The sequence below is a fragment of the Pseudophryne corroboree genome, chromosome 5 (assembly GCF_028390025.1).
Source record: "Pseudophryne corroboree isolate aPseCor3 chromosome 5, aPseCor3.hap2, whole genome shotgun sequence".
Taxonomy (NCBI): domain Eukaryota; kingdom Metazoa; phylum Chordata; class Amphibia; order Anura; family Myobatrachidae; genus Pseudophryne; species Pseudophryne corroboree.
The window spans coordinates 98,975,992-99,002,122 of record NC_086448.1 but is presented as its reverse complement, the minus strand read 5'-3'; the positions used below and the strand labels follow the sequence as shown (position 1 = coordinate 99,002,122).

Genomic DNA, 26,131 nt, shown 5'->3' with positions numbered 1-26,131 from the left:
AGTGACCACGGATGCCAGCCTGAGAGGCTGGGGAGCGGTCACACAGGGAAGAAACTTCCAGGGCGTGTGGTCAAGCCTGGAGACGTCTCTTCACATAAATATACTGGAGCTAAGAGCAATCTACAATGCTCTAAGCCTGGCAAAACCTCTGCTTCAGGGTCAGCCGGTGTTGATTCAGTCGGACAACATCACGGCAGTCGCCCACGTAAACAGACAGGGCGGCACAAGAAGCAGGAGGGCAATGGCAGAAGCTGCAAGGATTCTCCGCTGGGCAGAAAATCATGTGTTAGCACTGTCAGCTGTGTTCATCCCGGGAGTGGACAACTGGGAAGCAGACTTCCTCAGCAGACACGATCTGCACCCGGGAGAGTGGGGACTTCATCCAGAAGTCTTCCACATGATTGTGGTCCATTGGGAAAGACCAATGGTGGACATGATGGCGTCCCGCCTCAACAAAAAACTGGACAGGTATTGCGCCAGGTCAAGAGACCCTCAGGCAATAGCTGTAGACGCTCTGGTAACACCATGGGTGTACCAGTCAGTGTATGTGTTTCCTCCTCTGCCTCTCATACCAAAAGTACTGAGAATTATACGGCAAAGGGGAGTAAGAACGATACTCGTGGCTCCGGATTGGCCAAGAAGAACTTGGCACCCGGAACTTCAGGAGATGCTCACGGAAGATCCGTGGCCTCTACCTCTAAGACGGGACCTGCTTCAGCAGGGACCGTGTCTATTCCAAGACTTACCGCGGCTGCGTTTGACGGCATGGCGGTTGAACGCCGAATCCTAAGGGAAAAAGGCATTCCGGAAGAGGTCATCCCTACCCTGGTAAAAGCCAGGAAGGAGGTGACTGCACAACATTATCACCGCATTTGGAGAAAATATGTTGCGTGGTGTGAGGCCAGGAAGGCCCCGACGGAGGAATTTCAACTGGGTCGATTCCTACATTTCCTGCAAACAGGATTGTCTATGGGCCTCAAATTAGGGTCCATTAAGGTTCAAATTTCGGCCCTGTCGATTTTCTTCCAGAAAGAATTGGCTTCAGTTCCTGAAGTCCAGACTTTTGTAAAAGGAGTACTACATATACAGCCCCCGGTTGTGCCCCCAGTGGCACCGTGGGATCTTAATGTAGTTTTGGATTTTCTCAAATCCCATTGGTTTGAGCCACTCAAATCGGTGGATTTGAAATATCTTACATGGAAAGTAACCATGCTACTGGCCCTGGCTTCAGCCAGGAGAGTGTCAGAATTGGCGGCTTTATCGTATAAAAGCCCATATCTGATTTTCCATTCGGACAGGGCAGAACTGCGGACGCGTCCTCACTTTCTGCCTAAGGTGGTTTCAGCGTTTCACCTGAACCAGCCTATTGTGGTGCCTGCGGCTACTAGCGATTTGGAGGATTCCAAGTTGCTGGACGTTGTCAGAGCATTGAAAATATATATTTCAAGGACGGCTGGAGTCAGAAAATCTGACTCGCTGTTTATACTGTATGCACCCAACAAGCTGGGTGCTCCTGCTTCTAAGCAGACGATTGCTCGTTGGATTTGTAGCACAATTCAACTTGCACATTCTGTGGCAGGCCTGCCACAGCCTAAATCTGTCAAGGCCCATTCCACAAGGAAGGTGGGCTCATCTTGGGCGGCTGCCCGAGGGGTCTCGGCATTACAACTCTGCCGAGCAGCTACGTGGTCAGGGGAGAACACGTTTGTAAAATTCTACAAATTTGATACCCTGGCTAAGGAGGACCTGGAGTTCTCTCATTCGGTGCTGCAGAGTCATCCGCACTCTCCCGCCCGTTTGGGAGCTTTGGTATAATCCCCATGGTCCTGACGGAGTCCCAGCATCCACTAGGACGTCAGAGAAAATAAGATTTTACTTACCGATAAATCTATTTCTCGTAGTCCGTAGTGGATGCTGGGCGCCCATCCCAAGTGCGGATTGTCTGCAATACTTGTACATAGTTATTGTTACAAAAAAATCGGGTTGTTATTGTTGTGAGCCATCTTTTCAGAGGCTCCGCTGTTATCATACTGTTAACTGGGTTCAGATCACAGGTTGTACGGTGTGATTGGTGTGGCTGGTATGAGTCTTACCCGGGATTCAAAATCCTTCCTTATTGTGTACGCTCGTCCGGGCACAGTATCCTAACTGAGGCTTGGAGGAGGGTCATAGGGGGAGGAGCCAGTACACACCATCTAGTGGTCAAACTTTTAAATTTTGTGCCCTGTCTCCTGCGGAGCCGCTATTCCCCATGGTCCTGACGGAGTCCCAGCATCCACTACGGACTACGAGAAATAGATTTATCGGTAAGTAAAATCTTATTTTTCTTTAGTTTTTCATGGAGTTAGTCTATCTATCTATCTATCTATCTATCTAATCTACCTGTCTAATCTGTCTGTCTGTCTAATGGGCCCTACAGACTCGGCGATGTGCCGCCGAGCAGACGGGCGACCCGGCGGCGGGGGGCAGTGACGGGGGGAGTGAAGTTTCTTCACTCCCCCCGTCACCCGGCTCCGTAGACGTGCAGGCAAATATGGACGATCTCGTCCATATTGGCCTGCATGCACAGCCGAGGGGGCATCAGCGATGAAGGAGCGCGGGGCCGCGCATTGTTCATCGCTGGTGCCTCCACACTGACAGATATGAACGTTATCTCGTTCATTAATGAACGAGATCGTTCATATCTTGCAGCGTGATCGCCCAGTGTGTAGGGCGCATAATCTATCTATCTAATCTATCTAGTAAATTTACCAAATCTTCTAAAACCCAGATCAGATGCTGTCTATCATTTTCTAAAAGGCAATAGAGAAATGATAGACGGCATCAGATTGGTTGCTATGGGCAACATCACCAATTCTCTGTTTTAGAAGCTTTAGTAAATTTACCCCCATATATCCAATTTATATATTTTCAGTTATTTTAGTTGTCATAATAATGTGTGTCCACCACCAGACAAGTAGATCCAAATAATCTTGTTTTTTGGTAATTCTTTCGATTTAGTGATTTTAGGGGGAAATGTACTAAGCAGTGAAAAGAGTGGAGAAGTTGCCCATGGCAACCAATCAGCATTGAAGTTACATTTATAATTTGCATACTATAAAATTATACAGAAAAGCTGATTGGTTGCTATGGCCAACTTCTCCACTGGCTCACTTCTTCAGTCTTTTCACTGCTTAGCCTTAGTACGGGTGTGGTTCATAGGGTCGACCACTATTGGTCGACAGTAACTAAGTCGACATCTGAAATAGGTCAACATTATATTAATAATTAATTAACATAACATTAATAGGTCAACATAGGTCGACATTAGGTCGACGTGAGCAAGGTCGACATGAGTATTTTGACTTTATCTCGTGTCATTTTCTTCATAGAGTGACCGGGAACCCCAATTAGTGCACCGTGTCCCCTCACTTCGGGCAAGGGTACTGTTCCCAACTGTAGTTTACATGGATCGTAAAGTATGAAAAAGTTAAAAAAAATTGTAAAAAACTCATGTCGACCTTTTGTCATGTCGACCTAGAAACCATGTCGACCTAATGCCATACTTGCCTACTCTCCCGGAATGGCCAGGAGGCTCCCGAAAATCGTGTGACCCTCCCGGCCCCCCAGAAGGGCAGGCAAGTCTCCCAATTTCAGGGGTTCCCCCCCCCCCCCCGCCCGGCCGCCCACTTAGCGAGTAAAGTGGGCGGTCCAGGCAGGCGATTACGCGATTCTTGTTGAATCGTGTCATCATAGCCACGCCCCCTGCTGTATAATGCTGGTAATAGCAGCATTACACAGCGGAGGTCGTGTCTTACATGACGCGATCTGCAGCCACGCCCCCGTTCCGCCTCCACCACGCCCCCGTTCTGCCTCTGGCCCGCCCCCTCTGCACGTCACGTCACTGCCCGCCCCCCTGTTGAGCCGACCTGGCTGCTCTCTCCCGGAGAGAGCAGCCATAAAGTCGGCAAGTGTGCCTAATGCATGTCGACCAATAGTGGTTGACCTAATGCATGTCGACCTAAGTGTGGTCAACCTAGAGGCCGGATACCCCTTAGTACATATCCCCCTAAACAAAGGCCTGGCAAAGGGTTTATTAAGGAAATTCAGAGTAGCCTAAGGTGCCCAACTGATCAGACTAGGAACACTAGAGCAATAGTCACTCTAGTAGTGTGATCATTGCCAGGTGTGAGACTTCCAGTGGGGAGAAATGAAATAATCAATTTACTTTTAAAACAATAGTATGTGCCCCCTAGTTCCTGCACCAACGCCTGCAAATCTTATTAAAAAAGATAATTTACGGCGAGGCCTGGCCGTTCTGGAGAGTGGACGTGTTCTCCCCAGCTCCTGCAGGCACAGTCCTTACAAAAGCCCTTTTCCCCTCCTGCCTTGTACCTGGATGTTCCAGATTCTCATCAGTGACCCCTCCTGAGTAGCTGTTGCCGCTGTGGGGGACCCGCGGAGTCGGGAAGTGCTTTTAATCGATGCGGATTGCGGCCTTCCCCCAGCGTGAAGCCGGGACCTCGAGTTTGGGGACGGGACGGGCGTCCGGAGGCGGGATCTCGCCACCGTCTGCTTCCCCCAGACACCACCAGCCTTCCGTTACCCCGTTCAAGCCCCCCGCACCCTCGTCTGGAGGCTGGGTGCTGGGGCTGGTCGTGAGGAGGAGGTAACTCGGGGACTGGAGTTCGAGCGGCGGCCATCTTGCCTACCGCCGCCTGGAGCCGCTGAGCCGCCAACCGTGCCCTCGCTGACGTCTCTCCTTCCACTCCCCTGCAGCCGGAGGCCCGCAACGCTGAGCGGTAAGCTGCCCGGACCCCGTGAGCCTCCCCGCAGGCGCCCGCTTACATCCTGTTTTCCCCCAGCCGTGTGCGCCGGAGCTCCGTGGACGGGGGCTGCGGTTGCACAGGAGATCCCCTGGAGTGCAGGCGCTGGTCCTGGGGGTGCAGACGCGCATTAGTGGGGCTGAACTGAGGTCTCATTTAATTATCAGTGTCCGTCTGTGTGCATCCGGGGACTGGAAGTTTAATAGTGGCCAGAGCTGCCTCAGCCAGCTGGAACCTCTTCTCTGCCACCCACCCTGCCCTGCAGTATCCCCCCCCCCCCCCGTCAGTCCTCTTGCTGGATCAGTGGGTCCTGGTGCCCTCAGGGACGGCTCCCCACCATGAGCACTATTTCCACCCCTGCTGCGTGGTTGCTTGCCTCTCTGCGCCAGGCTCCCATCCCTGGCGATTAGGTGGGGGTCAGTGTCCCTACCCTGCTACCACTGTAGGGGCTCCCTGTGCTCTGTGCCTGTGCTGTGAGTGCCTCTCCCCGCTTTGTGATAGCTGCTGTTGCCTTGTATTCCTGAGCTGCAGGCTCCGCACTGCTCCGCTACACGTGCCCCTCAGTACCTGGGAACTTTCACGAGAATTTACGCAGTGCCTTCTGCGCTACTCTGACCCTCCCCGACAGCGGTGCACCATATTGCTGGACTCCTCCTCATTTACATACTTCCGGACGTCCACTCCGGGCTCGCTGACGGGATGTGAGCGCGGCTGCTCTCCACCGGCTATGCTGTCTAACTAGTTGGGGAATGTATCCCCCGTCATCCTTCTAAGACTATGGTGTTGTCCTTTTGAAATGGTCCTTTCATTTACCCTTCTCTGATGGTCAGAGGCAAGAAAAACCAACAGGGAAAATCCACCCGGTCTACACGTAGCACTTCATCTCAATCGAATCTCCGATCCTACCTGTCCATAGCGACTGTTGTTGACCCCCCCTCCTACTACGCCTGATACAGGTATTGCCCCACCCACGATGGCTTCCTCTCCCCCGACTAGAGATCTACGGGCTCAAATGTCCCAATTGCAGGGTGAAATTGGGGAAATCCTGACCCATGTCCGCTCCCTTCCTTCTAAACAAGACATGCAAGCTCTGGAATGCCGGCTTCAGGACTCTATTCAAACCCAGATCTCGTCGGTACAATCTGACATTAAACATTTGGGATCCAGAATTGTTTCCATAGAGGAGGAAAGGGACATGGTGGAGGACCAATTACTCCAGCTTCGCGACACGGTCGCCCAACAGGGGTCGGACATGGAACTGATGCAGAATAAATTAGACGATTTGGACAACAGGGGTCGTTGGAATAATATTAGAGTTCAGGGCCTCCCTGAAGAGGTTCCTACATCCGGCCTTGTTGACGCTCTAACCAAAATATTCGGCGAAATCCTGGGCCTGGACTTCTTTAACTCGATTGAATTTGACCCGGCTCACAGAGCCCTCAGACCTAAAGGGCCAGCTTCCGAACACCCGAGGGACGTCATTTGCAGACTCCATTACTTCTCACAGAAAGAGGAGATTCTTCGCAAGGGACAGGACTTGGAAGGAGTTGATTTTAATGGTACTCGGATCCAAATTTTCCAAGACCTCTCCTGGCGCACGCTCCAACAGCGGAGACTGCTGAAGCCTCTGACGGAAACGCTGCGCAAACGTGACCTGAAGTACAGATGGGGTTTCCCGTTTTCCTTGCAAGTATCCCATGCTGGTAGGGTCCTCTCTCTCCAATCCCCAGTGGATTTGCCTGGATTTTGCTCTGCTTTGGGACTAGAAGATATTTCCCTCCCTGATTGGCGAGCTTTTACTCTCCCCACCCTGGCCTCCACCAATCCGACCAGAAGAGAGAGGTGGCACAGGGTCCAGAATCCAAAACGGAAATCCAAAGGCGAAGACTCTCTTCGCTTGGTAGATGCCACTTGATGGGAGTACGGCTGAAAGACTTTGCTAGTCCTTTCTCCAGTTCTGATTCTACTGGCTCCCGTGTCGAGTTTGTAGATGGACTCCCCTGTGAGATTTATTTGCTCCGTCTCTCTGTTGTTTCTGTTGCATGACTTCAGAATTTTTTTATTTATTTTTTCTCCCTCTCCCCTCCTCCCTCCTTCTCCCCTCAGTCCCCCTAGGTGCTCGACAATATTGGTATCCTGTATTTCATCAATGTATCTTGTCATAGCTGTCAATTACTGACTTGTTTTTAGACCTAGGCCCTTACTTCTACGCATTTACTTGACACAATTTTGCCCCCTATTGGTGCCGCTTGGACCCTCTCCCCCCCCCCCTTTTTTTTTTTTTGCCCTGAAAGGACCTTTCCCATTATTGTTATCAGTATTGCTATTCTTGTTGTTATTTATGTTAATGTTCTTGGATTGCACAACCAACACCGGTTATTTTTGTTGCTTACGCTCCATTTGAAATAAATTATTCTAGGATGGTGGGGCTGCGGCCCCCTAATTTGCCCCCTACCGCTACGGTTTTCCCGTCCGGTTGCGGTGTCTTACTGTTCGACCTACTCAGGTATGTCGCTTTCTCTCTTTCTTGTTCATGGATTCTCTTCTATTTTCTCTTTTCTTCCTAACCCCACTTTTCCTTTTTTTCCTCTTGTCACCTGGTCCACAGTGTACGATCTTTGAGGTCCTACAATACCCCGACATATGGCTTCTACACTTAGGATCATCTCCATAAATGCCAGGGGTTTAAACGTCCCTGAGAAGAGGGCCGGTGCTCTCCGTTCGTTTCACGCGGAGAGGGCTGATATTGTCCTTGTGCAGGAGACCCATTTCCGACATTTCCCCTCTGCACCCCACCTTAGGAATAGGTTCTTTCCCAGTTCGTATTACTGCAATTATTCCCAATCTAAATCTGAAGGTGTGGCCATCCTTTTTGCTAAACATGTACCTGTTACCAATGTGGTGGCCCACAGGTTGGAGGAGGGGAGATGCCTCGTACTTGTATGCTCTATTTTAACACGACCTTTACAATTGTTAATATATATACTCCCAATCAGGGTCAACCTGCCTTCCTCGAGGCTATTATGGACAGGGTTGATGCGCTGAAACAGGGGATCCTGATTGTGGGGGGTGATTTCAAGTGGGCCCTTGACTACACCCTAGACACCTCCTCCGAGTCCCCGTTGGTGCGTCACCGCTTGTCCAGGAAGGTGCGGCGCCTCCTTCACGTCCATCAGCTGTCCGACGTCTGGCGCATATTTCACCCATCGGACCGGGATTATACATATTATTCGGTCCCTCATTGTTCATACTCTAGGCTAGACTATATTCTACTTGACCACAGACACCTGTCCCTGGCTTGCGATGCTTCCATCGGCCAGATGACATGGTCCGATCACACTCCGGTTAGACTGGACATTTCCATCGGTCCCCCTCCGGCTCAGCGACGCTCGTGGCGATTTAATGAGTCTCTATTGTACGACCTGTACTGTAGAGCCCAACTGGAGGATGCCATTGATGTCTCTGATTTGACAATTTGGGAGGCTCATAAATGTGTATTCCGGGGAAAGTACATTCAATTGGGCTCCTATTTAAAGAAACAACGTTTGGGCCAAATTGAGGGACTTCTGCAGCAAATTGAATCCCTAGAAACCGCCCATAAGGCCTCCCTCTCCCCTGACACCTATGTAGATCTGGTCGCGGCCCGTTCGTCCTTGAATAAATTGCTATTAGATAAAGTGAAATTCTCTTTTCGGAAGTGTCGCAGTCGGTATTACCGCTGGGGCAACAAGCCGGGCAAAATGCTTGCCAGGGCTTTATGTTCCCAGAGGGCGCTCTCATTTATTCCCTCCATAAAGGACGCACAGGGCCGTCTGTTCCACAACACGGACAAAATTGCGGAGACATTCTGTTCGTACTACACCTCCCTTTACAATCTCCCCTCCCCTGATTCAGCTAGCGATCGGTCGCGCGACGTGGATGCTTACCTTACAAAGATTGGCTTCCCTAAACTCTCGGAAGATGCCGGGGAGGAGTTGGAAAAGCCCTTTACTTCCCAAGAACTCGATGATGCCATTAAATCCACTCCTTCTGGAAAGAGTCCTGGCCCTGACGGTTTTACCATCAATTATTATAAAGCCTTTCGGGATAAATTGTCCCCTCTCCTCTTAGATGCATGCAACACAGTCTCCGATACTAACCCTTTCTCTAGGCAACCCCTTGAGGCCCACATCACGATCATCCCTAACGAAGGTAAGGACCCCTCCCTGTGTCCCAGCTACCGGCCTATATCCCTTCTCAATGTTGACGTCAAGCTCTTCGCCAAGCTCCTTGCTAATAGGCTCAGATCCCTCTTACCCTCCCTTATACACAATGACCAAGTGGGGTTTGTCCCTGGTCGAGAGGCGAAGGACAATACGTCTAAGATCATAGCTCTTATACACTATGTTTCCTCAAAGGACTCCCCGACGATCCTACTATCTACTGACGATGAAAAGGCGTTCGATAGAATTGACTGGGGGTTTATGGCCGGGGTGTCGAGACACATGGGACTGGGTCCAACTTGCTTGCATCGCATTCTAGCCCTTTACGCCTCCCCTTCGGCCAGAATTGTGATTAACGGTTCCTTGTCCGGATCGTTCGATATTAATAATGGGACTAGGCAGGGCTGCCCCCTATCCCCCATGATTTTTATTCTCTGCATGGAGGCCTTAGCTAGGGCGATTAGGCTTAATCCAAATATTTCTGGGATCAGGCTCCAGGATGTAGAATATAAACTTGCCCTCTTCGCCGATGATTTACTGGCTACACTCACAAACCCCACAGTCTCCTTGCCTAATTTAATGGATGAGTTTAAGCTCTTTGGAGAGCTCTCTAATTTTAAAATAAATTATTCAAAATCGGTGGCCCTGAATCTTAATGCCCCGTCTGCCATGGTATCTGGACTTAAAGCTGCTCTCCCTTTCACCTGGCACACCTCTCACTTGAAATACTTGGGGACTACCATTACCAGGGATCTTTCACGTCTTTTTGATTCTAACTTTATCCCCCTCCTAACTAAACTTCGTGCAGACCTTCAGTCTTGGACTTCCAAGTCTTTCTCCTGGCTGGGCAGACTGGGTATTCTCAAGATGAATTCCCTCCCTAAAATCTTGTACCTATTGCAGACCCTACCGATCAAAATTCCTTCAACATGGTTCCGGGAGGTCCAACTGCTATTTAGAGAATTTATCTGGGGAGGCAAGAGGCCGCGCTTGAAATTTTCCAGAATGGTTAGGCAGAGAGACAAGGGCGGCCTCCGCCTGCCAGATATACACGGCTACTATCGAGCCTGCCATCTCCAAAGGATCCTTTGGTGGTCTAGAACTTCCCCATCTAAACATTGGGTGCAGATAGAGAGTCAGGTACTCCCGTCACCAATTGCTGTCGCTCCGTGGCTGCATACCCTCCCTGCCATTTCCCATCCCACTATAGGCCCCACTTTGACGTATTGGAAAGCGATTAGAAAATCCCCCTCTGTTTCCTCGCCGACTTCTGCTTACATGTCCTTTTTATTTAATGAACGGTTTCCCCCTGGTATGGCCAAGCGGGCCTTCTAGTCTTGGTATGACTTGGGACTCTGGAGGGTCGGACAACTGATGGATGGGGGTGGGGTTGTCTCCTTTTCGAATCTACAAGAGAAATGGCATTTGCCGCCCAGAGACTTTTGGCGTTATCTGCAAGTTCGCCACTTTCTGGTGTCTCTGGGTTATCCTGGAGGGAGGCCCCCGGCCCTCACGCCGTTTGAACGCCTCTGCGATAGCCCGTCGCCCCCGCCCCACTCTTATCTCCCTGATATACAACCTTCTATTGACAGACTCCAGCCCAACTCTTCCTCCCTTTACTGAGGCGTGGGATAGACATCTCGGCAGGGAGCTTGGCGAGGACGTTTGGGAGAAAATATTCAAACTGGCTCATGCTTGCTCCCCTAGTACACTGGTAGTAGAGACCCAGTACAAATTGATCTCTCGGTGGTATGGATGCCCTGATATTCTTTCTAAGATGGGTCTTAGTCTCCCCAATACCTGTTGGCGCTGCTCTTCTGGCCCCGGGAACCCGCTCCATATATGGTGGTCATGCCCCTTGCTCCAACCCTACTGGAAGGAGATACTTTCACTTTCTGCTGAAATTATGGGTGATGAGGTACCAACGGATCCCCTGTTTTGGCTGTTTCACTACTCGTCCAAACCCATCTCGAGCTATAAACACTCCTTATTGTGCCATCTCAACAATGCCGCCAAGGCGGTGATTCCTGTCCGCTGGCGATCCTCCTCCCCTCCAACTGTTAGAGATTGGTTGAATAGAGTAGATCTTTATATGGATTTGGATGATATAATGGCATCTGTTGATGGGGCCTATTCATCCTTCAGAGATAAGTGGGCTCGATGGTTACTTTTTTAAAGACTCCCCAACCTTTAGGTCCATCCTCACCTCCAGTTCCTCCACGTCCTCTTAGATATCTCCTCACCTCAATGTTCCGCTTTTTGTTATGTGATAAGCAAGAGACTCGCGCTGTGGACCGGGTGATTCTGATTCTGGTTCTTGTCCTTTCCCCCTTCTTTTTCTCCTCTACCTCTTTCCATGTCTTTTCTTTCCTTTTCTCTGACGTCCTAAGTGGATGCTGGGACTCCGTAAGGACTATGGGGAATAGCGGCTCCGCAGGAGACTGGGCACAACTAAAAGAAAGCTTTAGACTACTGGTGTGCACTGGCTCCTCCCACTATGACCCTCCTCCAGACCTCAGTTAGAATCTTGTGCCCGGCTGAGCTGGATGCACACTAGGGGCTCTCCTGAGCTCCTAGAAAAGAAAGTATATTTTAGGTTTTTTATTTTCAGTGAGATCTGCTGGCAACAGACTCACTGCTACGAGGGACTAAGGGGAGAAGAAGCGAACCTACCTGCTTGCAGCTAGCTTGGGCTTCTTAGGCTACTGGACACCATTAGCTCCAGAGGGATCGAACACAGGGCCCGACCTCGATCGTCCGGTCCCGGAGCCGCGCCGCCGTCCCCCTTACAGAGCCAGAAGCAAGAAGACGGTCCTGGAAATCGGCGGCAGAAGACTTCAGTCTTCACCAAGGTAGCGCACAGCACTGCAGCTGTGCGCCATTGCTCCTCATGCACACCTCACACTCCGGTCACTGATGGGTGCAGGGCGCTGGGGGGGGCGCCCTGAGCAGCAATATTAAACACCTTGGCTGGCAAATCTACACAATATATAGTCATATAGGCTATATATGTGTAAAATACCCCTGCCAGAGATCCATAAAAAAGCGGGAGAAGTACACAGAAAAAGGGGCGGGGCTATCTCCCTCAGCACACTGGCGCCATTTTTTCTTCACAGTGCAGCTGGAAGACAGCTCCCCAGGCTCTCCCCTGTAGTTTTCAGGCTCAAAGGATTAAAAAGAAAGGGGGGCACTAAATTTAGGCGCAATGTTGTGTATACAAGCAGCTATTGGGAAAAATCACTCAGTTATAGTGTTAATCCCTGCATTATATAGCGCTCTGGTGTGTGCTGGCATACTCTCTCTCTGTCTCCCCAAAGGACTTTGTGGGGTCCTGTCCTCAGTCAGAGCATTCCCTGTGTGTGTGCGGTGTGTCGGTACGGCTGTGTCGTCATGTTTGAGGAGGAAGGTTACGTGGAGGCGGAGCAGATGCCGATAAATGTGATGTCGCCCCCTGTGGGGCCGACACCAGAGTGGATGGATAAGTGGAAGGTATTAACCGACAGTGTCAACTCCTTATGTAAAAGGCTGGATGACGTAACAGCTATGGGACAGCCGGCTTCTCAGCCCGCGCCTGCCCAGGCGTCTCAAAGGCCATCAGGGGCTCAAAAACGCCCGCTGCCTCAGATGGCAGATACAGATGTGGACACGGAGTCTGACTCCAGTGTCGACGAGGTTGAGACATATACACAATCCACTAGGAACATCCGTTGCATGATCTCGGCAATGAAAAATGTGTTACACATTTCTGACATTAACCCAAGTACCACAAAAAAGGGGTTTTATGTTTGGAGAGAAAAAGCAGCCAGTGTTTTGTTCCCCCATCAGATGAGTGAATGAAGCGTGGGTTCCCCCGATAAGAAACTGGTAATTTCTAAAAAGTTACTGATGGCGTACCCTTTCCCGCCAGAGGATAGGTCACGTTGGGAGATATCCCCTAGGGTGGATAAGGCGCTCACACGTTTGTCAAAAAAGGTGGCTCTGCCGTCTTTGGATACGGCCACCTTGAAGGAGCCTGCTGATAAAAAGCAGGAGGCTATCCTGAAGTCTGTATATACACACTCAGGTACTATACTGAGACCTGCAATTGCCTCAGCATTGATAGTGCTGCTGCAGCGTGGTCTGATACCCTGTCAGATAATATTGATACCCTAGACAGGGATACTATTTTGCTAACCATAGAGCATATTAAAGACGTCGTCTTATATATGAGGGATGCACAGAGGGATATTTGCCGGCTGGCATCCAAAATTAATGCAATGTCCATTCTGCCAGGAGGGTATTAGGGACCCGGCAGTGGACAGGTGATGCTGACTTTAAAAGGCACATGGAGATTCTGCCTTATGAGGGTGAGGAATTGTTTGGGGATGGTCTCTGGGACCTCGTATCCACAGCAACAGCTGGGAAGAAAATGTTTTACCTCAGGTTTCCTCACAGCCTAAGAAAGCACCGTATTATCAGGTACAGTCCTTTCGGCTTCAGAAAAGCGAGCGGGTCAAAGGCATTTCCTTTCTGCACAGAGACAAGGGAAGAGGGAAAAAGCTGCACCAGACAGCCAGTTCCCAGGATCAAAAATCTTCCCCCGCTTCATCTGAGTCCACCGCATGACGCTGGGGCTCCACAGGTGGAGCCAGGTGCGGTGGGGGCGCGTCTCGGGAACTTCAGCGACCAGTGGGCTCGCTCACAGGTGGATCCCTGGGATCTGCAAGTAGTATCACAGGGATACAAGCTGGAGTTTGAGGCGACTCCCCCTCGCCGTTACCTCAAATCAGCCTTGCCTGCTGCCCTCGGAGAAAGGGGAGGTAGTACTGGCGGCAATTCACAAGCTGTACTTCCAGCAGGTGATAAACAAGGTACCCCTCCTTCAACAAGGCCGGGGTTACTATTCCACAATGTTTGTGGTACCGAAACCAGACGGTTCAGTGAGACCCATTCTAAAATTGAAATCTTTGAACACTTATAATACGAAGGTTCAAGTTCAAAATGGAATCGCTCAGGGCGGTTATTGCAAGCCTGGACGAAGGGGATTACATGGTATCACTGGACATCAAGGATGCTTACCTGCATGTCCCCATTTACCCTCCTCACCAGGAGTACCTCAAAATTGTAGTACAGGACTGTCATTACCAATTCCAGACGTTGCCGTTGGTCTGTCCCCGGCACCGAGGGTATTTACCAAGGTAATGGCCGAAATGATGATACTCCTTCGAAAAAAGGGAGCTAGAATTATCCCGTACTTGGACGATCTCCTTATAAAGGCGAGGTCCAGGGAGCAGTTGTTGGTCGGAGTAGCACTATCTCGGGAAGTGCTACGACAGCACGGCTGGATTCTGAATATTCCAAAGTCGCAGCTGGTTCCTACGACGCATCTACTGTTCCTGGGTATGGTTCTGGACACAGAACAGGAAAAAGTGTTTCTCCCGGAGGAGAAGGCCAAGGAGTTGTCATCTCTAGTCAGAGACCTCCTAAAACAAATACAGGTGTCGGTGCATCAATGCACGCGAGTCCTGGGAAAGATGGTAGCTTCTTACGAAGAAAATCCATTCGGCAGGTTCCATGCAAGGATCTTCCAGTGGGATCTGTTGGACAAGTGGTCCGGGTCGCATCTTCAGATGCATCGGCTGATAACCCTGTCTCCAAGGGCCAGGGTGTCGCTGTTGTGGTGGCTGCAGAGTGCTCATCTTCTAGAGGGCCGCAGATTCGGCATACAGGACTGGGTCCTGGTGACCACGGATGCCAGCCTTCGAGGCTGGGGGGCAGTCACACAGGGAAGAAACTTCCAAGGAATATGGTCGAGTCAGGAGACTTCCCTACACATAAATATTCGGGAACTAAGGGCCATTTACAATGCCCTAAGTCAGGCTAGACCCCTGCTTCAACACCAGCCGGTGCTGATCCAGTCAGACAACATCACGGCGGTCGCCCATGTAAACCAACAGGGCGGCACAAGAAGCAGGATGGCGATGGCAGAAGCCACAAGGATTTTCCGATGGGCGGAAAATCATGTGTTAGCACTGTCAGCAGTGTTCATTCCCGGAGTGGACAACTGGGAAACAGACTTTCTCAGCAGGCACGACCTCCACCCGGGAGAGTGGGGACTTCATCCAGAAGTCTTCCAAATGATTGTACCCCATTGGGAAAGGCCACAGGTGGACATGTCGGCGTCCCTCCTCAACAAAAAGCTAAAAATATATTGCGCCAGGTCAAGGGACCCTCAGGCGATAGCTGTGGACGCTCTGGTAACACCGTGGGTGTACCAGTCGGTGTATATGTTCCCTCCTCTGCCTCTCATACCCAAGGTACTGAGAATAATAAGAAGGAGAGGAGTACGAACTATACTCGTGGTTCCGGATTGGCCAAGAAGAGCTTGGTACCCAGAACTTCAAGAAATGATCTCAGAGGACCCATGGCCTCTGCCGCTCAGACAGGACCTGCTGCAGCAGGGGCCTTGTCTGTTCCAAGACGTACCGCGGCTGCGTTTGACGGCATGGCGGTTGAACACCGGATCCTAAAGGAAAAAGGCATTCCGGAGGAAGTCATTCCTACGCTGATTAAGGCTAGGAAAGATGTGATCGCAAAACATTATCACCGCATATGGCGAAAATATGTTGCTTGGTGTGAGGCCAGGAAGGCCCCAACAGAGGAATTTCAACTGGGTCGATTTCTGCACTTCCTACAGTCAGGAGTGACTATGGGCCTAAAATTGGGTTCCATTAAGGTCCAGATTTCGGCTCTGTACATTTTCTTCCAAAAAAGAACTGGCTTCACTGCCTGAAGTTCAGACTTTTGTTAAGGGAGTGCTGCATATTCAGCCCCCGTTTGTGCCTCCAGTGGCACCGTGGGATCTCAACGTGGTGTTGGATTTCCTGAAGTCGCATTGGGTTGAGCCACTTAAATCCGTGGAGCTAAAATACCTCACGTGGAAAGTGGTCATGCTGTTGGCCTTGGTGTCGGCCAGGCGTGTATCAGAATTGGCGGCTTTGTCATGCAAAAGCCCTTATCTGATTTTTTTATATGGATAGGGCGGAATTGAGGACTCGTTCCCAATTCCTTCCTAAGGTGGTATCAGCTTTTCATGTGAACCAACCTATTGTGGTGCCTGCGGCTACTTGGGACTTGGAGGACTCCAAGTTACTGGACGTAGTCAGGGCCCTGAAAATATGTTTCCAGGACGGCTGGAGTCAGGAAAACTGACTCGCTATTTATCCTGTATGCACCCAACAAGCTGGGTGCTCCTGCTTCTAAGCAGACTATTGCTCGCTGGATCTGTAGCACGATTCAACTTGCACATTCTGCGGCTGGACTGCCGCACCCTAAATCTGTAAAAGCCCATTCCACGAGGAAAGTGGGCTCTTCTTGGGCGGCTGCCCGAGGGGTCTCGGCTTTACAACTTTGCCGAGCTGTTACTTGGTCGGGTTCAAACACTTTTGCAAGAGTCTACAAGTTTGATACCCTGGCTGAGGAGGACCTAGAGTTTGCTCATTCGGTGCTGCAGAGTCATCCGCACTCTCCTGCCCGTTTGGGAGCTTTGGTATAATCCCCATGGTCCTTACGGAGTCCCAGCATCCACTTAGGACGTCAGAGAAAATAAGATTTTACTCACCGGTAAATCTATTTCTCGTAGTCCGTAGTGGATGCTGGGCGCCCATCCCAAGTGCGGATTGTCTGCAATACTTGTATATAGTTATTGTTTAACTAAAGGGTTATTGTTGAGCCATCTGTTGAGAGGCTCAGTTATATTTCATACTGTTAACTGGGTATAGTATCACGAGTTATACGGAGTGATTGGTGTGGCTGGTATGAGTCTTACCCGGGATTCAAAATCCTTCCTTATTGTGTCAGCTCTTCCGGGCACAGTATCCTAACTGAGGTCTGGAGGAGGGTCATAGAGGGAGGAAACAGTGCACACCAGGTAGTCCTAAAGCTTTCTTTAGTTGTGCCCAGTCTCCTGCGGAGCCGCTATTCCCCATGGTCCTTACGGAGTCCCAGCATCCACTACGGACTACGAGAAATAGATTTACCGGTGAGTAAAATCTTATTTTCTTCTTTATCTTGTTCTTGCTTTGGTTTAATAAGGTTAACAAGATATGTTTGACTATTAAATTATACCGTTCTCTGTGGTCGAGCTGTTATGAAACATTGAGTATATGCTCTCTTGTTATTGACCACGGGAGCTAGACAGGCTTGCAGTTGTTTTACGACACTATTTGTTATTGCGACTGTGTGTATGTTAACCGATTGTTATTGCTACAAATTTTTTCAATAAACATATTTTGCACTAAAAAAGATAATTTACAATGTGAGTATACTGTGTGTAGCCCTCTATCTGTGCCCCGATTGTGGCTATGTTTAGTGTACTAACTGTGATACCTGTATCTTTACATTTATGTCGTCTTCTTAGCTGACCGAAGTTCTAGTTAATGAAGTTCTCCAGGGAGCAGATGGGACAGATATAAAATGTGGGATAATCGGAGAGATTGGCTGCTCGTGGCCACTAACTGACAGTGAAACAAAAATTCTTCAGGCAACTGCTGAAGCCCAGACACAGCTTGGATGTCCTGTGAATATTCATCCTGGCAGAAACAGCCAGGCTCCCTTCCAGATTGCTCACATCCTGCAGGAGGCAGGGGCTGACATCTCCAAAACTGTGATGTCTCATCTTGATAGGTAGTGTAAGCAGTGAGCGCAGGCTTGTGATCTTGAGGTTTCTGGGCTCTGTCCTTAAAATGTGTGTTTGTATATGCAGCGATTGAGTATATCTTTCCAGGGTTTGCTGACTGCCTCGTGGAATTGTACATGTATTAATTTTCATTTATTCCAACTATAAGAAAGTACATAATGTACAAAGGGGGTAATTCAGACCTGATCGCTGGCCAGCGATTTTTGCAGCCCTGCGATTGGATTGTCATCGCCTACGGGTGGAGTGTATTTTAGCTGTGCAAGTGTGCGATCGCATTTGTAGCAGAACTGCGCAAACTGATTTTGTGCAGTCTCTGCGCAGCCCAGGACTTACTCAGCCGCTGCAATCACATCACCCTGTCCGGGACCGTAATTAACGTCAGGAACCCTCCCTGTAAACGCCTGGACACGCCTGCGTTTTTCCAACCACTCCCTGAAAACGGGCAGTTGCCACCCACAAACGCTCTCTTCCTGTCAATCTCCTTGCGAACGCCCGTGCGAACGGATTCTTCGCACAAACCCATCGCTAAGCGGCGATACGTTTGTACCCATGCGACGTGTCTGCGTGTTGCGGTGCATATGCATGCGCAGTTTAGACCTGATCGCCCACTGTGCGAAAACGCACAGCAGCGGTCAGGTCTGATTTACCCCCAAAGCCCTTGCACTTTTCAGTAAATAGCTTAGGACCCTATTCAGCGTTTTCTGCTAAAAACTAGTTGCTGCAATCAAATAGTTACCACCCAGAAATAGAGCAAAAAATGCCCATTGCAGAAAGTGCGAACGCATCACAATACGCGATGTGATGGCATAACCATACGCAAATACCGGAACATCAAAGAGTTTTTTAATCTGCGCCAGGCAAGGTCATCCACAATTCGGCATACGCAAGAGGCTGGAAGTGGTCATCGCCGGAGACCCACCCAAAAAACGGCTTGCCATGGGTGTGTTTTTACAAACACAACCACAAAACGCCCTGTTTCCTCCCCTAAACGCTGGCTTCCCCTCAATCAAAATGTGATTGCGTTGAAGCACAATGTGTTCGCAGAAATAATCGCTAATCGCGGGAGCGCACATGCAATACGAACGCTGCGCATGCATAGTCATTTCATAATCGGCCAGACTGTGATTCTTAAATTTTGCGATCCTGCCTGAATAGGGTTCTTAAGCTGTAAGTAGGCATAAAGGGAAGATTGCATTCTATGACTAAGTACTGTAATTGCTGGAACAGTGTGCTGTTTATATATATATATATATATATATATATATATATATATATATATATGCAAGTAAGTAGGTGCTTCAGTGTAAGTAGGTGTTTCAGTCTTGCATGAGCAAGCTGCCGGAGACAAATAGGTCCTTCTCTGGGTATTTCTGCGAAAGAAGCCCATACATTTTTATAATCTACCTATCGGGCACAAGCTCTGGAAAGTTAAGTTTTTGGAGTTTGGTACATACGGGTACATCACAGCCCCCTACAATTCTAGGTAGTGCCGATGGTCCACCTTAGATATGTCTGTTGGCCACTGCAGACCACTTTAATACATATGGGGTTTGCGGCAAATGTGCAAAAATGGCAATTTTTAGAGGTTTAACCAGATATTGGAGTTTAGTACATCCCACCCTTAGGCCCATATGTATTAATCCTTAAAAAGTGATAAGGTGGAGACTGATAAAGAAAGAGAAAATACCAGTCAATCAGCTCCCAACTGTCATTTTTCAAGCACATCCTGTAACATGACAGGAAGCTGATTGGCTGGTACTTTATCACTTTATCAGTTTCTACTTTATCACTTTTTAAAGCTTAATACATTTGTGACGGACAGCATCTTGCTGACGCATTGTCATAACACCACTTTCTCAAATAATAACAGCACCTAGAACAAAATGATCATACGTTTGAGACACTAAGGGGGGTATTCAATTATTTGAAAAGTCAGTTGGGTGTCTGTTTTTTTCCTATCTATTAGACAGGAAAAAACAGACACCCAAACGACTTTTCAAACAATTGAATTCCCCCCTAACTGTTGGCTTTATTAAAACCAGGTTGTGATGTCCGGAGTCCAAATGCTCTTTGTCTTTTGCGTACAGGAGCAATATTGGCTGCTTTTGAATGTCACATACAAATACTGGCCAGCTTTACACTGTGATTTAGAGTTGAGCCAGTATGGCTCCCGCTCCTAACTTTAAAATGCCCACATTTTACATTTACCACCCACCATCCTTACCCCGCGGCATAACACAGAGTGCCAAGGTTTAATATTGCTCTCTCTAACAGGAGTTACTCCTAATTTTAAATGAGGACTGTGTCAAACTTGAACGGAGATTCCATTTCTTTTTGTCTTGTTCCTACATTTCCTGACAATTGGCAACTCTGTTTTTGACTGGGAAAATGAGAACCTTCTAGAATGCAATACAAATTGTACTATGGAAAGCACCTAGCATCGTCCTCATCCCTCGATTTAAAGACCTGTTTGTAATTAATCTGCTGCTTAAAAACTGTGTAAAATCCACGACTTTATGTGGTCTCTATCCTACATTTTACATAACAGGCCTTAATCCTTCTTAATGGAAATGACCTAATGTCAACATGTCTGCAATAAAATGATTGCCTCTCTTTACACTAGGACTATATTTGATGAGGAAAAACTGCTGGAGTTTGCCGAACTGGGGTCGTACCTGGAATATGATTTATTTGGAACGGAAATGCTGAATTACCAGTTTAACACATCCGTGGACATGCCCAGCGATAACGACAGGATCAAGATGTAAGTATGGGCACTTAGATCATGCAGAATTTCAAGGGAAAGGATTTGTCTAGTGCCAGATAAAGACCATTTTCATTTTATTGATTTAATGTTGTTTTCATATTTGTGAAGATGTGAATAATCTGTTTAGATTTTTACCATTGATCTCACTAGGTAAAGTTTTTACCAGGCTCTAATTAACATATTGCAGAGCTAATTCTCTAAGTGCCATTATTTCCAGCATAAAATAAATACAGAATTTTAACAGGAAATAAATGAATGGAGCAATTGAAGGGGGTCACTTTTCAGAATTTTATATCAATATGGAAGTTTCACATCATTGTAATTGTGATGTATTTTGTACTGCTTTTTTTTTTTGAGTCATAAAACAACATCATATAACAAAAATTGTATTATTAATAGGCTGAATGGCGGAAGCACAACCTTCCTCCTTTATATTTAACCGTTCCAGCAGGAACAAGTCAAGTGTTTTACTTATGAATCGGGAGCTATTTCTTCCTTCTCTGTGGTTTATCCGTGGAGATGATTCCATATTTGCCTACCCAGCCGAAAGTTATGGGAGACTCGCGATGAACAATGGATAGTCTTCTTTGAAGCTTTCAGAGACAGGGAGAAGTCATATCTCCAGTGAAAACTGGCTTTTCTTCCCATGATACTGTATATGTGTGTTGAGCCACCCATGTGAAAGTTGTTATGGCTGCTTAACTATCCACCAACATTTTCCAAGTCTGGTTGGTTCCTTTGAGAGAGCTATAAACCCCGTCACTCCTGAGCCAGTCGTGACACTGGGGGTGATTCCGACCTGAACCCTAGCAGGCTACTTTTAGCGCTTCTGCGATCAGGAAGTCACCGCCTACAGGGGAGGGGGGATTCGCTGTGCAGGGCTGCGAACCGCTGTGCAGAGAGCTGCACAAACAAAAGTTTGTGCAGTTTCTGCACAGCTCAGGACTTACTCACCCGCTGCGATGATCTTGTCCGGAGCTGACGTCAGGATCCCTCCCTGGAGACGTCTGGACACGCCTGCGTTCACCCGGACACGCCTTCAAAACGGTGAGTAGACACACCCGGCCGGCCTCTTCTTGTCAATCTTCTAGCGTTCGCCTTTGCGAATGCTTTCTTCATCCATTTCGCCGCTGCACAGCGACGGCTGTCGCCGGGCAGCAACTAGCCTGTGCATTGTCACCCGTGTGCATGCGCAGTTCTGACCCGTTCGCATGGCTGCGAAAAATTGCAGCGTGCGAACGGGTCGAAAAGACCCCCACTTTTTGGTCAGGTCACATTCCTACATTGGTATCTGTAATTATTTATAACTTTTTTGTTTTTCAGAAGACTTAATTTCTAGAAAATAGGATTAGTTTGATTATTTCTCCCTACACGCATAGACAATCTACCCAAAATGGTCAAAAAGGTGCTTTTTGTTTTCTAACACCCGCCACAAAATACTTTGTGGCTTTGCTTCATTATTAATCCACCTTTTGAAATGGCAAAAAGTTAAATTCATGTTGTGTTTTGTTTGTCTTTTACAAGTTTGAATTAAATGCATAAAATAAGTAGGAATAATATGGTAACCCAGTGTTTCCCAAACTGTGTACCGTGGCTTCCTGGGGTGCCGCGGGACACTTGCAGGGGTGCCCTGGGTTGGTGGTCCAGGACCAATTAAAATTATTTATGGTCAATATAATAGGCAAAACTAGTGTTAGTAGCTGTCAGTCATAAAATATGAGGACAAACAGAAGCAAATCTTGTCCCTCACCACACATTTGAGCTTAAGGATGACATATAAACACAATCTACTTAATTTAATACTTCTTTCTAAATTTCTCAATAAGAAATTGATAAAGCTGAATATTTATCGTATATATAACCCAATATGAGGTCTTAGAACACTGTACGCTATCTACGTAAGAAGTACCGTAGGGGTACGCAAGTTGCGTATCGATCGCTTAGCCGTGATCGAGACGCTCAGGCGTCACGTTCACTCACGGCCAAGTGATCACAGGCAGGCACGCTATTGGCTGTTGACTATCGTAATGATTCGCTATAGCGTAGCGGCGCTCGGGACCACGAGGAGATCACCAGCGATGCAGACGCTCACAACGTTAAACCTTTATATCTATACCTTTGGCAATGAAATACACAGCAAACCTAAGTGTAGAGACAAAGTGTAAGTGCAACCTTGTGTAACCTGATTAACTACAAAGCAGCTTGAGCGTCACCGACGCTCAGGGAATACTTAACACTAAAAAGAATACACAGATACCTGGGCTTAGGGTCCGAAACCTATTATATGTATTATGACTATTATACTTGCAAAAAGAATCACAGTACAAAGCATACACTACAATATAACATAAACCAACTAACCAGATAACTATACAGGAAATACAATACAATACAATTAAGTCTAATCAAGGGAAAATACGAGAGAAAGAGAAGAGAGGGAGAGAGAGAAATGGCTCACAGTAAGACAATATGATTACGGAGAAAACTTACGCACAAGGGGAACGATCGCATGCGCCTCGATATCCAGCTCCCGATTATCAGCAATGAGAACCGTTGAAGAGAGTGAAGTTGGATATGGTCGGCCCGCTATTTATGCCCCACACACAATACAATTCAATGGTCCCTACAATCTCATTGTTCATTGGACACAGGAATTCGGCTCTGCATTATAACAAAAGGTCATAGGTTGATTCATACAGGTGGGCTGTGACTATTTCCAACTGCTCAGGTGGGAGGGAAACTGGGTTTCCCGCCGCATGGGTAATAAAGTGCAAATAAAGTAAATGTTCATAAACTTCTTATGTCCATAACTATTCGCACGAGCGATTGATCTGTTTCAAACCAACACCGGAATATTTCTAATTAAATATTCTTCCGATGGATACTAAACACCACTGTATTACTCCTGTCTGACCCTTCGTATCAAACAAAGAGGGATTCCTCTGTTCATAAACATTCTATATTAACCAAACTTTCAGAATCTATCAAAGGGACCATGATCTACAAAATACATTATTAGTGAAAATATGTAACGATTGAGTCGCACGCTACGACTACACAAACTTTACCGTAAATACGCATACCGTGCACCAGCGGGTGCACGCAACAGCGGGTATGCGCCTTCACGGGAGAGCGCACGCATGCGCAGCGCGGACCAGTGTGAGGTGCAAATATGGTAGGGTGCATAGAGATATTTTTCTGACTTTGACAGTCCACCCTTTGGCAGTCAATAATAACTGCCACTTCCTGAAAACATTTCAAAAGGAGAAAAATATATGTTAGGGGTTAATTCATTTCCATGGTTGGGTAAGGGAGGAGAGAGGAGTAGGTGTGAAGAGGGTATGACCTAGTGAGATAGCAGAAGCATGTGTGTATGAATCCGTGTTTGGGGGGTCATGTATCATCGTGCCGTACGTGTTGTAAATCAAGCTTCGAGGTATTGCGAAGTATACATTTGAATTCCTTCTTATCCCGTGGTACGGGTCTGTGGATGGGCTGTCAAACTTTACCGAGCTCTTTTCGGATTTTGAACAAAATGGGGAGCACATTTTAGTTGATGATACATGAATAGGGGAATATGTGATTGCTGATATCTGTGCCTGTATTCCCTATACTATGTGTGTCATTACCTGAGGGTTGTAGAAATGAAGAAAAGACATAATTACGGTAAATGCGGTGGTATTCTATGTCAGGTTAATGTACATCTGTCGGTTGAAGTTTTGTTCGGTATCAGTTGAAAGTCGTCTTCTTTGCGCTGTTTTGCTCATTAGGCGTGAGCAATAAGCTTTGTCAATGCCATTAGATTTACAAAAAATGTTGGGCTAGCGTAAGTTTAAGAATTCTAGGGAAACTGGGGATCCATGGCAAAGTTCATCAAATGTCCATATCTCAAGTGGTCAAAACTTCTTCTTTGGTCTATCCGTTGTCTGTATAGCGTCTCGTCAACTTCCTCGTCCAAGTGGGTCTTTTTATCTTGGAGAAAAACCAGAAAAACAGGTGAAAGAAACGGACCGTAGAAATCGCATTTTCATCACATCATTGTTTCTATCGTTGGGTCGTAAAGCAAATCCAGGTTAATTACAGTTTCCTCACTCCTCAAACTCATCACTCTGGTACTTTGTTTGCACCTCATTAAAGCCTGCCCGCATCTAAATATCAATCCAATCGATATAACGACACCTAAGATACATAGTAGAAACTTCCCAACATCCATTATGACTCCTTGAGCCCAGTCTCCCAAACCGGAGAACCAATTTCGCGGGTTCAACCATGACACCCAACCAGTCAGCTCATTACCTACAGCAGCAAGAGTGAGATTGTGTTTTCGGCGAAATTCCCACTTCAATTGGAGAATATCGTCCATCTTTTAGTCTATGACCTCGACCGGATCCTCTGTGCTATTTGTGATATACGTGCAACACTTCACGCCGTACTGTGTTGCCAATGTAACACAATATCCGCCTGTCACTGCTGTGAGGTAATTAAGAACCATTCTATGCTGTACCAGTTCTGTTTTATAAGCTTGAAGTTCCCTTCCAGTATATCTAAACGTGTCATCATACATTTCAGTGATATTATCTAACAAATTTGCGAGTGCCGATATGTATTTATAATTTAGCACTCCTCTAGCGGTGCGGGTGAAATCTAACGCGATTAAGAATTGAATCCCGGTGGATTCACTTATCAGATCAGAGGCCGGATGCTCTGTCTTCTCTATCAGGTGCCTTTTAACAACGTGCTCGTAATGGGTGTGAGTATAAGGAGCTTGGGCACCACGATGTATGTCTTTCATTTTATCATGTGTTACAGTCATTACTTCAGGCAATACTTTTCCAATATAACACAATCCTTCCGAGTTTGGGGCAAGCCACTTGTACGCCTTTCTCCCGCATATGAAATATGCATCATCGGGGAGAACATATGGGACGGAGAAAGACATTACCATATTACACACCTTCCAGGTGAAATCTCCTAACCCTAATTCTTCCATCTGCTTAATGCACGTATCAGGTTGTACGATATGTGCACAGTATCCTGGTGATACTTCTCCAACTCTAGTAATCCTATTTCCTAAGGTGTATCTATACCGGAAAGATTTTCCTCTACTGGCTATGTGGCGTACAAGCTCTGTATCTGTAGGCATTCTATCTGCTCTATGTGAAAAGGTCATGGTGTGGTTACTCCATGATACTTCCCAATTTCCCGGCTTTCTGGGATTGGAGATGTTAAAACATAATAGGGACCTATCCACGTGGTATTGGTGGAGCTTCAAACTAGGAGGGCTGGAGATATTAAACCTCCGGTCCACCGGTCTCCCACCATTTAACTCAAGTACCTCCCCTATCGTTAAAGGAAATGGTACTAGTCCTGATTTGCTATGACCCTGAGGTACTTGAGAGCATACCCAACAATCTGTTTTGTTTAATACATTACCCACTAAGGAGTGATAGTCACTCAATGGATGCCGGTCCACATGGATATTAAAACTGGATTGGCATTTCTTAATGCACCCATCTTCAATGACATTGTTACAGAGCCTACAGATACAGTTTTCCTCAGCTAACAATCCGTCACAATTTCTTCTATGGTCAATGCTATCGGATCGTTTTCTGATACTCGCCTTTGCTTGTTGGTTAGGTTGATCTTGGAAAACTACGCCTCCATCTTTATCATCAGAACC

General features: G+C 47.6%; 1 protein-coding gene across 3 annotated transcripts in view; it reads left to right on the top strand.

Moving 5' to 3' along the window:
• Window positions 1-26,131, top strand: part of PTER (phosphotriesterase related) — a 414,219-nt gene that overhangs the window by 345,117 nt on the left and 42,971 nt on the right. For all 3 annotated transcript variants that reach the window (XM_063921498.1, XM_063921499.1, XM_063921500.1), the window contains 2 exons: window positions 17,406-17,671; window positions 20,308-20,448. In XM_063921498.1, the coding sequence (XP_063777568.1) occupies window positions 17,406-17,671; window positions 20,308-20,448 (407 nt within the window). The remainder of the gene's footprint in view (window positions 1-17,405; window positions 17,672-20,307; window positions 20,449-26,131) is intronic.